The 16,300-nt window shown below is 39.9% G+C and overlaps 1 protein-coding gene across 1 annotated transcript in view; it reads left to right on the top strand.

Moving 5' to 3' along the window:
* COL22A1 (collagen type XXII alpha 1 chain) overlaps positions 1-16,300 on the top strand; it is a 608,111-nt gene that overhangs the window by 558,346 nt on the left and 33,465 nt on the right. Inside the window, exons 51-53 of the mRNA XM_073590381.1 lie at positions 6,573-6,626; positions 9,608-9,661; positions 15,767-15,820. Of these exons, the coding sequence (XP_073446482.1) occupies positions 6,573-6,626; positions 9,608-9,661; positions 15,767-15,820 (162 nt within the window). The remainder of the gene's footprint in view (positions 1-6,572; positions 6,627-9,607; positions 9,662-15,766; positions 15,821-16,300) is intronic.

The following is a 16,300-nucleotide window of genomic DNA, read 5'->3' as shown; positions in this document are numbered from 1 at the left end:
GCGGCCCTGTAGTGACTGGCCGTTGCCGGGAGTAGTCGTGTGCTGCGTTGTTGTGCTTGCTTGTTTAGAGCCCCTGCGTGGGCAACCTGTGTTACCCCTGTTTCAGTGATCAGGCTGTGACTGAGGAAAGTCCCCTCAAGTCCCATAAACGTATTGTTAAAAAGGCACCGTAGTTGTCTCGTGACTCGACACTGCATCCTGCGCACCTGCTGGTACTACAAGACAGGGGATAACTTGCTGATCACTCATGTAAAGCGCCATGGAATAAATGGCTATAAAAATGTATAATAATAATCACTGTTGGTCTAACAGCTAGGACACTCACTTAAGAGAAACGGTGGGTCTGCGAGCGCCCAAGTCTTCTAGCCAAAACCGGATGGACCAGGGATATTCCCGCATAATGCCCACTCTCCCGTTAGATGTGGGAAATATACTACACAGACAACACAGGGTTAGGGTAAAACAATGTGGCAATACTTTATTGAACCACAACACCCAATAGCAAGCAGAACAATCACAACAATTACCCCCTAGATGGTGCACAATACAGGATCTCACCCTTCCCCTGACTCAACGGAGTAATGGTAGATGTTACGTGGGAACTCCCAGGGTCACTATTCCACCTGTGATATATACACAGAGAAGAGATATTGACAAGCGTAGGGAAATGACCGAGAACAGTCCATAGAGTACATACAAGGTCCAAAGCCAGATGACATGACGTCAGAGCTCCCAGGGTCGCTATTCCACCTGTGGTACACACACACACAGAGAAGAAGTAACTACAAGAGGAGGGAGATGACAGAGAACAGTCCATAGAGCCCATACAAGGTCCAGAGCCAGTTGACACAAGAGTCATCACCTGGCTTATCAGACCATCTCTATGGAACAAGGCGATCAGCGGTTCCCAAACTGCTTTCTCCAAACATATCCATGGTTCAGAGATGGTCAATGGAGCAGATCTGTGTAATTCCAACCGGAGCCAAAAACCCCTAGATTGTTTCCTATAGAATCATAGATTCGTGTCCCTCGTGATGTTGCCATGATGATTTGGCTGCAGTCCTGTCTCTTGTCCGTTGGGTGTTTTGCAGAATGTCCGGCTGGTAGCTCTGTGTTACTTCAGTTTTAGTGATGAGATCTCTGAGTCTTTTTATACCCGAGGCAAGTAAATTATTTTTAGAATTACCCAGTGTCCATCAGTCTACCCGCACAGCCTTTCCCTATCTACTTTCAAAGTCAACAAGCTGGTTCCAGAATACAATGCACAATTAGCATATCAGCACACATCAATAAACACAGATAATCATACACTATGTACAAGTCACTATTACAGACTTACACAGTATGTTAAATAGTATATCAGTTTGCAAGTCTGTGTTCTTGACCCATCAGAAATAAACACTTAAATCCACAAGCTAATATACAGATAAAAAGTTAATTCTTCTTGGTTTGCAAAAACATAGTCGTATGGGAAATTAAGATGCAATCTGGTTTCTTCACACACACCAATCTCAAAAAATGAGGGATCTGAGGAGCCCCGTGTAAGTGGAGTTGTGGTTGATCATACGCATTGCCTCTTCATTTATTCATTCATTCCTAAAGGACCACTTGCATAGTGCTCGACTATCTTCAGCAGTTCCATTATGGATCGAGCAACAGTGTTCAGTGACATGTAAAAGGTTGGCCACCACTGATCACAATGACTGCTATTGTGAACAGTTAAGCAAGTTGAAGATGAAATGATCTGTAAAAAGTCTAAAGTTACAGATGGCACATTTCCTTTATACTTTAGGCAAAAATATATATATTTTCTACTTTTACATTTTAAAAATAACAAAAAAGGAAAATTGGTATCAGCAAAAGTTTGCGCACCCTTGGAGATTTTTGTGCTCAGATAACTTTGACCAAAGTTTCAGACTTTAATCAGCCTGTTAGAGTTATGGATTGTCCACTATCATCATTAGGAAAGGCCAGGTGAGGCAAATTTCCCAGCTTTAGAAAAACCCAGCCTCCTTTAACCTTGTGCCAAAAAAAACAGCAGCCATGGGTTTTTCTAAGCAGCTGGCTAGCACTCTGAAAATGGGGGAGGCCCACAATGAAGGAGAAGGCTAGAAGAAGATAGCAAAGGGTTTTCAAGTTGCCCTTTCCTCAGTATGAAATTTAATTAAGAAATGGCATATCGGGAACAGTGGAGGTCAAAATAAGGTATTGAAGATCAAGCAAAATGTCAGTGAGAGATGCTCCTAGACAGGCAAATCAGAACCCCTGCTTGATTGTAAAAGAACTTTAAGAAAGTTTTTGCAGACTCTGGAGTTGTGGTACATTGTTCTACTGTTCAGAGACACCTGCACAAATATGGAAGAAAAAAAGAACATCTAAACAAGCCTGATGCATTCTGGAAACAAGTTCTGTGGACTGATGAGGATAAAATAGGACTCTGGCCACAATGATCAAAGGTATGTGTGGAGAAAAAAGGCACAACATTTCAGGAAAAGAGCATGCCAACAACCTTTAACCATGGGGGTGGATCAATGATGCTTTGGGGTTGTGTTGTGCCAATCACACAAGAAACATTTCATGGGTAGAGTGAAGAATAGATTTAATCAAATTTCAACAAATTCTTATATAACAGTATGTAACTCGGGATCAGTACAGGATCAGTAATGTAATGTATGTACACAGTGACTGCACCAGCAGAATAGTGAGTGCAGCTCTGGAGTATAATACAAGATGTAACTCAGGATCAGTAATGTAATGTATGTACACAGTGACTGCACCAGCAGAATAGTGAGTGCAGCTCTGGAGTATAATACAAGATGTAACTCAGGATCAGTAATGTAATGTATGTACACAGTGACTGCACCAGCAGAATAGTGAGTGCAGCTCTGGAGTATAATACAGGATGTAACTCAGGATCAGTAATGTAATGTATGTACACAGTGACTGCACCAGCAGAATAGTGAGTGCAGCTCTGGAGTATAATACAGGATGTAACTCAGGATCAGTAATGTAATGTATGTACACAGTGACTGCACCAACAGAATAGTGAGTGCAGCTCTGGAGTATAATACAGGATGTAACTCAGGATCAGTAATGTAATGTATGTACACAGTGACTGCACCAGCAGAATAGTGAGTGCAGCTCCGGGGTATAATACAGGATGTAACTCAGTATCAGTAATGTATGTACACAGTGACTGCACCAGCAGAATAGTGAGTGCAGCTCTGGAGTATAATACAGGATGTAACTCAGGATCAGTACAGGATCAGTAATGTAATGTATGTACACAGTGACGGCACCAGCAGAATAGTGAGTGCAGCTCTGGGGTATAATACAGGATGTAACTCAGGATCAGTAATGTAATGTATGTACACAGTGACTGCACCAGCAGAATAGTGAGTGCAGCTCTGGGGTATAATACAGGATGTAACTCAGGATCAGTACAGGGTCAGTAATTGGACGATTCTTGTTAGTGAGGTATCAGGAACTGGAGTAACATTTGTGTCTGAAAAACTGCTGCCACTTTTGAGAAATTGAATGGGTGAGTGAAGTGCCGCCCCATCTCTCTTGTTACGCCCCAGCCCGGTAATTTTGGGGCAGGTGTGAAAATGCCAAACGTCGCCACATGTTTTTGTAACTCCTCATTACATAAAACTTTTAAAAGTTTTTAAAGTGTTTTACGCCAGTTTCCTGATCTAAACACTGTGATGAATTGGGGCCATAGTTGCATCAGATTTCATTATTTTTCGTGCTAAAATTAAGTAATATTTACACTAAATATTTAAAGATATGTAAAAAAAAATGAGTTTTTCTTCAAGGACAAATTCCTAAAATGAAACAAGCAACCAGATTATGGATACTTTTACACAATTAACCCCTAGAGGATCAATAAAAATGGACTTGCGGGAAAGTTGATGTAGAAATGTTCCGCAATATTTCCTTGGGTGGTCGTGTTCTCCACATTTACATAAAAACACAATGGACCCCTGCCTAGTGCTCTCACATGTACCAGAAGGCAGAGTCCGACACCCGCTGTGAACGCCGTCTGTAGAAAGGTGATTTACTGAGACAAAAGAGACGAGCTCATAACGGCTTCTCGTCACCGCGGGAAACTGCCGAGCGCTGATTGAATTCCGGGATTGAAGAAACGGAGACGAGAAAAACCAAAATTGCTTCTAGGAATTGAGGGCAAACAGAAGAGCGACGTGGCTAATGAGCCGTGTTTACAGGAGAGCAATATCGAGAAACGATAAAACCCAGTGCTTACCATATCCTCAAGCCAAAAATGTTACCTGGAGATGTTTTTGGATCTTTTGTTTCTGAGTCATCTTGAGCTGCTCAGAGACGACCACAAAGTCAAAATTAAGGCCCATCGGGGACATCATCCAAGTTTCCACCGATGTCCAGAGTTTCGGAAAGGCAAATGCCATGCCAACGTGGAAGGCTTGGTGACAGGCAAAGTTGCACTCAAGATATTATTCTGAGGTCCACCATTAGCTTGAAGGTCCTGGGTGCTAATATAAAAGCTTTAACAGGGCCCTCAAAACCACCATAGACCATTTAGAATACTGTCGTCTACTATCGTCCATTGTGGCTGAACGATCTTTGAACCTAGATCCAAGGAACATGTCCGGACCCCCTCTGTCCACCAGCAATAAGCTTCAAAGGGGTTGGTCTTCTATTAGACCCTCGAGCACCCATGTGTCCTCCAGAGGATTTACTAAAATTATGGTTGGCTAGTCCAACTTTGATGAAAACCCCAATGAGCCCCATGAAGATGGTTTTTAGTGGTTGTCACTCTGCATTGATGCTGTAGTAGTTGATAGGAGTTAGACCCTGACTATAAGCTACGATCAGATTAGATCTTATTGGATTTTCCTGGAATGTCTCCAAAATAGAGGTCATGAGGGTCATTTTATGTCCAGAATGGCCTTGAATGACAGTAGAGGACCTGTCCAACTATAGACCTGGCTGTCTGATACTAATATTAATCTGAATGTATCACCACAAAATGATGCATTGTTTCCTTACAATTTTCACATCTAGTCCACGAAGTCTAATACTAGACTCACCCTTCCTGGAACTTACAGAAGCCACCTAGACATCAGTAGACTGACTCTGACTCACACCTCTATAGATTAAATGTTTGAGCAAGGTCTGATCTGCACAAAGGTCATTATGAAGTGAGCTGTAGGAGATGAATTTGTAAATTGTGAATGGTGAATTCTGTGATATTTACTGTATGTAGAGTTATCCACCATTGTACAGGAGGAGGTGAGCTGTGACATCACCTATTGTGAATGGTGGCTCCAGTGTTATCTACTGTATATAGAGGTGTTATCAGTCATTGTACAGGAGGAGGAGGTGGGCTGTGACATCACCTATTGTGAATGGTGGATCCTGTGTTATCTACTGTATATAGAGGTGTTATCAGTCATTGTACAGGAGGAGGTGAGCTGTGACATCACCTATTGTGATTGGTGGATCCAGTGATATCTACTGTATATAGAGGTGTTATCAGTCATTGTACAGGAGGAGGTGAGCTGTGACATCACCTATTGTGAATGGTGGATCCTGTGTCATCTACTGTATATAGAGGTGTTATCAGTCATTGTACAGGAGGAGGAGGTCGGCTGTGACATCACCTATTGTGAATGGTGGATCCTGTGTCATCTACTGTATATAGAGGTGTTATCAGTCATTGTACAGGAGGAGGAGGTGGGCTGTGACATCACCTATTGTGAATGGTGGATCCTGTGTTATCTACTGTATATAGAGGAGTTTTCGGTCATTGTCACTGTGTCTGTGATGATAATTATATTGCTAAAAGTCTTATAAGTTTCAGTATAGTATTACTCTAGGAGGGCAGCGTAAGGATTGTTATAATGCATAGTGATATGGAAGAAGTATTCTCCAGTTGTGTCCATACAGCACTGGGTCCTGGGTTCAAAATCCCACGAAGGACAACATCTGCAAGGAGTTTGTATGTTCTCCCCGTGTTTGTGTGGGTTTCCTCCAGGTTCTCCGGTTTCCTCCCACATTCCAAAGACATACTGATAGGGAATCTAGATTGTGAGCCCCAATGGGGACAGTGCCAATAATGTCTGTAAAGTGCTGTGGAATTAAATGAGTAAAATAAATAAACAGCTCTTACAATCACTTCACTTACTGGTTCTCCTACTTGTGTCACAGTTCTGGTGAGAAGCGTCATTCTGTTTCCTCACATTAATAGTCAATGTTTGTTCTGAGTCTACACTGTTATTACACTTGCATGTAAGATAATAGTATATTTGGACATGTAAAGAGCTGAGCAACTTGAGGGACATGAATTGGAGAACTGCTCTGGAACTGCCCATGCTGCGTGTTTGAGAGAAAGCAGAAGGTAGTCTCATTGCAGGAGAATGTCAGCAGATAGGAAAAGCAAGTCAATTGCAAACTTGCTTATTTTCATGCTCTTTAATTAATAAAAAATAAATAACACGAGAGTATCCCTTTAACTATAGTTGACTTTTTATTTAATAATAAATGTTCTGTCATAATTCTAATTTTCAAAAATGTTCTGTTTATTTCAGGGGAAGGAAGGACCACCGGGACCCAAAGGCCCACCTGGAATATCAGGACTACCGGTTAGTACAAATTGTTATTAGAGAGTGTTTGGCTTAGAAAGAGTCGTATACTGGACCCTATTAGGGTTGTGATGACGAAAGCACACCCTGTGCCACCAATATGTGACGATCCCACCACTGACACCAGTATGTCAGCGGACGGAGGGACGCGATGCACTGCCGGCACACGGCGATCACAGGCACAGTGGGGGCTTATCTTAGTTATCCAACTAACGGCACCATGTGACAAAAATATACAACAAGCTAATCTTGGTCTAACAATTTACCGCAGGGGGTATTTTGGATGCCCCACCACTGCTAACAACCTTCCAAGAACTGCGGGGATTTATGGATATCCCACTTTCTCAGTTCCACTTTGGAACTCGCAGCTCTCTGGCGCTCCCTTACACCAGGTCAGTCAGGGAACTGCACCTAGGATAATTAGTCGCCGGATGGGCTGCTTGTTGGGCACGGGCAATTAGACTACTGCAGTAAGGGAATTATCAATGCGTTGGCCTCAGCCACTCATTCAGCAATATAAGACCCTTCAGTACTGCCAACTAGCCCAACCAACCGAACACACCACGCTGCCACCAGCCACGATTCACTTAATCAAAGAGTTAATTAAGAGGGTCCATGGCAAACCTCCAAATTAGTAGCGATTATCTAAAAAAGGCGCATAGTTCGTTTCATAGAGCATGAAGGCAGACTGATAATTTTATCATTTATTCTGTCGTAGCTGCTTTTGTTCTGACCAAGAGTCAGCTGTGCCAGATCACCAGTGAGTCCGAATTACCAGGTTTTTCGCCCTTTCTGTTGCAAGCGCTTGGAGACAAAGAGACTTCAACACACAAGCCGTGGTCAAATCACTTTATCTGACGTAATGAAATACAAGGAATGTTTTTATACCATTTACAACAATATGTGACTCTATGGAGCTCATTTGGCCCCCACCATCACCTCAGGGTCGTACCTTGTTTACAATGTACCCAGAACTCGTTGTTGAGAACACATATGATAACAAGTATAGTTTCCTTGAAGACAGAGACTAGTAGCCTACATAAGAATAACACATAGCAATAATAAGGCAAAAGGCAATTGAAGTCTTAAAGGCAATTAAAGGGATATAAAGGCAAACCATTAACTCTTCTTTATCAATTCCCAAAATGTGGGCAGTGATTACACAGATAAAAGTTGTTACAAAGTTGAGACATTACATATGTACATTGTGAATATAAAAATAACATGGATGAGAAGACAGAAATTACACTTACAGTTGCTTATGGTTCTTTAGGCATCCCATGTGGCTCGGGGGAGGGGCCGCCAACCACCCATCCCCGGACATCTGCAGGTCTTTCTAGCATGGACTCTGCAGCTTCACTGAATGAGTTTTGAGAGGGAATACCTTATCCCTTTGGGTTTGTGACCTCACGAAAGGGCCGGTCTGGTGAGGTTCAACCCCCCTACGAGGGAAGCTTGTATAAACACACATATGGTATAATTGGTTGTAGTTTATCGAACCCAATATGACATCAAACATGCCATAATTAAGACACTCCATCTGGGAGGAATCCATATCTCAGTTTCTGGAGGGGATAGAACCGTGAAAATTAGGGATTAGAATGCTGGTTTTGTTGCCTACGCAGAGATGTGATTATTATATCTCTGTGGTGTATGGTTTTCGTGATATGACTTGTTTTAATACTTCCCACAGCTGAATTCAAGCCGCATGCTTGAGAACAAAAGACATCCTTTCACTTAACTGTGCAGGGAGGGGGAGGAAAAAGGGGGAGATACGAATTCTACACTGAAGTTTCAGGTTTCACAGCTGCAGGCAGATAGCTGTGTGTGGAGGAAGGGAAAATTCTAGAAGTCATACCTTACAGACATTTTACATTACAATGGTGCTTTCACATTGCGTTCTGCCATCCATTCGTTGGTCCCATCGGGGCTTACGTAGGACATTTAGATGCAGTCTGCTATATCTGGATGTCCGCCTCCAGTAGGCATGCACACCTGAAAGTGATGCACGGCAGAACGCACGCTCACTATATCAGCACCATTATTGTTTGTGTCACGAATCGTAGCACCTCTGGGTCTGCTGGAATTTAAATGTAGTTTTTTTTTGGACTAGCAAGAGTTAATGTCAGTCTCTTGCTGGTAGCTTCTTTTAGGCTGGTCAGCTGATGTTGGTTGGTAGCCACTCCCATGTCCCGTTCAATAGTCCCGTGACCCATCAGCTGGTCGTTGGTTATAGAGTCTCTTCTCTGCAGACCAGCTAGGTGTGTGGAGCTCTCCTGTGACTGTGGTGTCGCCGCTGTTGCAGTCCTGTGATCCTGGTGCTGTTTGCTCTGCTACTCTGGAGCTTAGCTCTTTCCTTATGTAGTATCACCAGCAGTGGTGATGCTAACGTCCTTACCAGCCAGTGCACAATCCAGGGTTACTAGAGGTGACAGCCAGGGACTAGGCAAGTGAAGGATACGAAGGGAAAGACCCACACAGGGCTTTAGCGGAGCGTAGGGACAGGCACAGGTTGGTGTCCGGTGTCCCATCCCTCACTCCTGACCGTTAGGACCTTCCTCTCCCGTTATGATCCCATTGTACCCATATGTTGTGTTGTCCGCCGGACATACCCGTGTCCGTTCATGACACTATGGCCCCATTGGCACATACGACCAAATCCCATTTTTCGAGGACGTAAGCACCCAATGTGAAAGCACCCTTGGGAAATTTTGCCAATAGTTAACAGAGGAGGCTGGTGTCCTTCTTCAGGATCATTATTTATTGACTTTTTTTCTTTTGGATAACCTCTCCGGTCCTGGATTACGTGCATCAACTTGTCAAAGAACACTTCTTAAAAGTAGGGACAGTCCCATGCAACCCCTTTAAGTATAAGACAGTGGTTATTCTTTCATAGTGGTGATGTCTGTGGGGCATCTGGAAGTGAGGATTTTTATTTTTCATACTGATAATAAAAAATGCTTTCTTTTTTTTTTTTTAAGGGCATCACTGGCAAAGATGGAAAGGACGGAAAACCAGGGGCACCTGGGGAAGCAGTAAGTCATTTATATTCAATAACATGAACATGGCAGTGGCAATTGTAATAAATGCTTGGATTGATTTTCTGGGAACAGTCAGCAGTTCATCCTTTCATCAGATTAGACAAATGACTAAAAATAGTAAATTTATGATTAAAAACTTAATATATTATTATTATTATACACAGCTCCAAAAACACTCGGCCAGACAAATGCACACAATCGAGCAAATGCATCTGTATGAGCAATGTTTGGTTCTGAGGTCAGAAGGCGATGTAGCTGATCATGTACGATTACACTAAGTACAGCAAACCATAAATGTTATACTGTGTATATGTGTACAATACTATCTATAAGAATATCACTACTATAATACTGCTCCTATGTACAAGAATATAACTACTATAATACTGCCTCCTATGTACAAGAATATAACTACTATAATACTATCCCTATGTACAAGAATATAACTACTATAATACTGCCCCTATGTACAATATATCTACTATAATACTGCCCCTATGTACAAGAATATATCTACTGTAATACTGCCCTCTATATACAAGAATATAACTACTATAATACTGCTCCTATGTACAAGAATATAACTACAATACTGCCCCTATGTACAAGAATATATCTACTATAATACTGCTCCTATGTACAAGAATATAACTACTATAATACTGCCCCTATGTACAATATATCTACTATAATACTGCCCCTATGTACAAGAATATATCTACTATAATACTGCCCCTATGTACAAGAATATATCTACTATAATACTGCCCTCTATATACAAGAATATAACTACTATAATACTGCTCCTATGTACAAGAATATAACTACTATAATACTGCCCTCTATATACAAGAATATAACTGCTATAATACTGCTCCTATGTACAAGAATATAACTACTATAATACTGCCCCTATGTACAATATATCTACTATAATACTGCCCCTATGTACAAGAATATAACTACTATAATACTGCCCTCTATAAACAAGAATATAACTACTATAATACTGCTCCTATGTACAAGAATATAACTACTATAATACTGCTCCTATGTACAAGAATATAACCACTATAATACTGCACCCTATGTACAAGAATATAACTACTATAATACTGCCCCTATTTACAGGAATATAACTACTATAATACAGCTATGTGCAAGAATATAACTGCTATAATACTGCCCCTATGTACAAGAATATATCTACTATAATACTGCCCTCTATATACAAGAATATAACTACTATAATACTGCTCCTATGTACAAGAATATAACTACTATAATACTGCTCCTATGTACAAGAATATAACTACTATAATACTGGTCCTATGTATAAGAATATAACTACTATAATACTGCCCCTACTGTATGTACAAGAATATAACTACTATAATACTGCCCCTATGTACAACAATATAACTACTATAATACTTCCTTTATGTACAAGAATATAACTACTATAATAATGTTCCTATGTACAAGAATATAACTACTATAATACTGCCCCCTATGTACAACAATATAACTACTATAATACTGCCTCCTATGTACAAGAATATAACTACTATAATACTGCTCCTATATACAAGAATATAACTACTATAATACTGCTCCTATGTACAAGAATATAACTACTATAATACTGCTCCTATGTACAAGAATATAACTACTATAATACTGTTCCTATGTACAAGAATATAACTACTATAATACTGCCTCCTATGTACAAGAATATAACTACTATAATACTGCTCCTATGTACAAGAATGTAACTACTATAATACTGCTCCTATGTATAAGAATATAGCTACTATAATACTGCTCCTATGTATAAGAATATAACTAGTATAATACTGCCCCTACTGTATGTACAAGAATATAACTACTATAATACTGCCCCTATGTACAACAATATAACTACTATAATACTGCCCCCTATGTACAAGAATATAACTACTATAATACTGCCCCTATGTACAGCAATATAACTACTATAATACTGCCCCCTATGTACAAGAATATAACTACTATAATACTGCCCCTATGTACAACAATATAACTACTATAATACTGCCCCTATGTACAAGAATATAACTACTATAATACTGCTCCTATGTACAAGAATATAACTACTATAGTACTGCCCCCTATGTACAAGAATATAACTACTATAATACTGCTCCTATGTACAAGAATATAACTACTATAATACTGCTCCTATGTACAAGAATATAACTACTATAATACTGCCCCCTATATACAAGAATATAACTACTATAAAACTGCCCCTATGTACAAGAATATAACTACTATAATACTGCCCCCTACGTACAAGAATATAACTACTATAATACTGCTCCTATGTACAAGAATATAACTACTATAATACTGTCCCCTTTGTACAAGAATATAACTACTATAATACTGACCCTATGTACAAGAATATAACTACTTTAATACTGCTCCTATGTACAAGAATATAACTACTATAATACTGCCCCTATGTACAAGAATATAACTACTATAATACTGACCCTATGTACAAGAATATAACTACTATAATACTGCTCCTATGTACAAGAATATAACTACTATAATACTGCTCCTATGTACAAGAATATAACTACTATAATACTACTCCTATGTACAAGAATATAACTACTATAATACTGCCCCCTACATACAAGAATATAACTACTATAATACTGCTCCTATGTACAAGAATATAACTACTATAATACTGCCCCCTTTGTACAAGAATATAACTACTATAATACTGCTCCTATGTACAAGAATATAACTACTATAATACTGCTCCTATGTACAAGAATATAACTACTATAATACTGCTCCTATGTACAAGAATATAACTACTATAATACTGCCCCCTTTGTACAAGAATATAACTACTATAATACTGCTCCTATGTACAAGAATATAACTACTATAATACTGCCCCTATGTACAAGAATATAACTACTATAATACTGCTCCTATATACAAGAATATAACTACTATAATACTGCCCCTATGTAGAAGAATATAACTACTATAATACTGCCCCTATGTAGAAGAATATAACTACTATAATACTGCCCCTATGTAGAAGAATATATGTAATAATATCCTGAATCATTCTTTTTGCATAACTGAAAAGGTAATAATAGTCCTTATATTGAGGTGTGACGTCTTGTGATGCAGAGTACGGTATGAGCACATACACTGGTGCACTGATCTGCGGTATACCTGCTGTGCTGGGTGCATGTATTTTGGTGCAGGGCTGTTGCTGGTGAATGTCTCCTCTTCCTCGCTTCCCCCCTGTTGTGGGGCATAGTAATGCAGGGAGCACACGCTGAGGTTATTTATCAGAGAGTCAACAAAACAAGCAGCGAGTACAAACACGGCTCGTCACTCATTGATCACAGGGCCCTCCCTGGTGTCCTGGTGCCGCTGTCTCTGACATTGCTGGAGATGGGAAACCTTGATGAATAATTCTGATATTATTTGATATGGGCGGTGTGTTGCGGCACTGTGCGCGGGGCGGCATCGCATTACCGCTGTTTAGCATAACTCGCCGTCTTACACAGCGGCGCTGCTCAGAGGATACTGGTACAATGACCCGGTCACTCTGCAGTAACTGTGTCCGTGGTTATAATCTGAGTTCATTTCTATGTATCCAGAAGGGACTTTATTTTTATTTTTTATTATAAACAAATGTGACCCAAAATAAGAGTGGATCATGTGATCCTCCACTGCCGTAGACCAACAGCAACATTACTATTAGCTTCTGCGCTGCCCTATTAACTAGATATACTACTATTAACTTTTTCATTGTCCCTAGGACACCAGGGACATTAACATTACCCTTTCTTTAGCTGATTAAAGACATTACCATTACCTTCTTCACTGCCCTAAACCGCCATGGACACGGTCATTGCTTTTTGAATTTCTCCAGAGCACCAGGGAGATCACCATTAGCTTTTTTTACTTCCCTTTACCACCAGGAACATTATTATCACCCTTTAGACCACCAGAGACTTTGCCATTACCTTTTTTACTTCTGTAGACTGCTGGGGACCATACCATTAACCTCTTCACTTCCCTAGACTACCAGTTTTTTTCACTTTTCTAGAGCATTGGGGACATTTCCGTTAGCTTCTTAACCTCCCTAGACCACCAGGAGCATTATCATCACCACCTCTTAAACCCCCAGGCATTAGCTTTACCTTCTTTACTTCTCTAGACCACCAGGGACATTACCACCACTTTCCTATTTACTAGCCACCAACCACCAACATTACCTTCACCTCATAGACCACCAGGGACATTACCGTCATCTTCTTCACTTCCCTAGACCATCAGGACTATATCTGTTACCTACTGGATCACTAAGTACTTTTATCTTTGCTTCTTTTCTTCCCCGGACATCAGGAACAATCCTATTACATTTTATATTTCCCTAGACCACCAGGAACATAACCATTAACTTCTTTACTGTCCTAGACCTCCTCTAGGGACACAAGACATTTCAGAGGCCAAGAGTCGCTAAGTGACCACTATTATCCCCTATAGGTAGCGTATTTCGATATTATGTAGGCACCAAACGGCAGCAGTCTTTTGTGGGCAGGCAGAACGAGCGCTGATCGACAGTCTCACAAGTCGATGGGTGAATATTTGAAGACCTTGTTTACAAAGGCGTTTATGATGGTTAAAGTGATCATTTGGTCCAAATATAGTTTTCGTATTGTCGGTAGCAGATCTCATCCCCGAGTAGAGATGTGCTGCCGAGAAATGTGCTGCCGACTATGATTATTGTTTAAAGCTGCATAAATGATGCGGTCATAATTTTACAAGTCCGAAAGTTCTAGAACAAACTTTCTTACACACTTTTCCGGCACTTTCTCATCCCACGTGAAGAGTGTGAACATGTTTCCCTTCCATCCATCTCCTTTTCTAAGGCAAAGGAGGAGGCAGGTATTTATTGTCCTTTCTCATAAATCTTCATATCCGGCAGCTCACCCAAATGAAAGTCCAAATGCATGGGAACGTGCGGTGCCACAAGAGAGAATTAGGAGAAAAGGGTTTCCAGTATCAAGATCGACCATAGAAAGCCATCATTTTATTAGCTATTAAAATCCGAAAAACGACGAAGGCTTGAACACCGAAACGCGTTGGTCTGCCCTAACCTCCGTGATGCGTCAGTCACAATATTTTTTTTTAAATCACTGTAATAAAAATGAAGTTTTATACGTACCTTTTCATTGCTGGAGCCTTCCTATTTTTCTTAGTATTTGTATTTACCTCTAAACGTAACAGGGCGACTCCGTGCCGTTCCCGCTAATGTGCAGAGCAGTGAAAGCGATGAGCTGACTTTTTTTCTTTTTTGGCTAAAATCAGAAAAGTTGCAAAGCAAAAAACATAAAAAATCTGTGCAAACGAGTTTTCAGACTGACGTTTTTAATCATAGCAATTCTCTATTGAATAAAGAAATCCGTCTGAAACCCGTTTGCACAGATTTATAATGGACTTTTCGGATTTTAATCTCCAATAAAATCACGGCTTTTTATGGAAGATCGTGATGCTGGCAACCATTTTTGTCTAACTCAATCAAATAGATGATTGGAACAGAGTTTTCGCATTCTATTCTGTCATTTTGCAACTTTTGTTTTATGTTGAACCTTAGGGAAAGCAAATCCAGCTTTCAGGAGCATCTATTTAAAAATCCAAAATCATTATATTAGAAAAAGATGTCTAAAAAAATTTTTTCGCAACTACAGCACAATCATAAAATCAGACGAGTTTCAGATGCAAGTGCCTTTCGTTGCAATGGCTAAAAGAAGGTTACGTCTGAAACGCGTCTACTTTTGTAATTGGGATGTAGCTCCAATTTTTATTTTTTTTTAGAAATCTTTTTCTTATAAAATTATTTTGAATTTCTAAATGGATATTCCTGGAAGCTGGATTTATCTTTCCTAATATTCAACACCTGTTGCAGCACCAATTGTTCTGTGCGTCCTCCAGTGGGGAAGCTGATTCTCCTCGTCTCCTTTAATTTGATGTATTGGACATTTGGTAATTATGTTCTATTTTCCATAGGGGAAACCAGGAGAGATGGGACCTCCCGGCAGAGAGGGGGCTCGAGGACTGCCTGTAAGTATAGGAAGATGTACTAATCAATGATCCTATGGGACGAAGGAATCCATACCGAATGTATAAGGAAAATTCCTGTTGGTATCATTTTGACACTATCTTTTTTTCTTAATCCCTTACCTTTCCTTTTTTTTTCCCAAGACCTATAACTTTTTATTTTATAGGGGAAAAAAGATTTAGGTGAAGCGAAATGGTGAAAAAAGAATAAATACAATTCTGCTATCTTTTATTTCTGTTTACGGTGTCTGCAGTGTGATAGAAACGACCTAGTAGCTTAATTTTACAATTTGGTATGATTTACGTCAATTAACCAAAAAATTGTCTCAATAACGAATCAAAAAATGGCACTTCATACAATACATATATCCAAACCAGAATGCATATCCATTCCAAAAAAAGAAGAGATCCAAAAATAAAATAATTCAATTTATTTCAATATTAAAAGAAAGAACATACAAATGGAATAAAAAACAGGATGTC

The sequence above is a fragment of the Dendrobates tinctorius genome, unplaced genomic scaffold (assembly GCF_039654945.1).
Source record: "Dendrobates tinctorius isolate UK_male_01 unplaced genomic scaffold, ASM3965494v1 ptg000116l, whole genome shotgun sequence".
In the NCBI taxonomy this organism is placed as follows: domain Eukaryota; kingdom Metazoa; phylum Chordata; class Amphibia; order Anura; family Dendrobatidae; genus Dendrobates; species Dendrobates tinctorius.
This window is presented reverse-complemented; position numbering and strand designations above follow the sequence as displayed.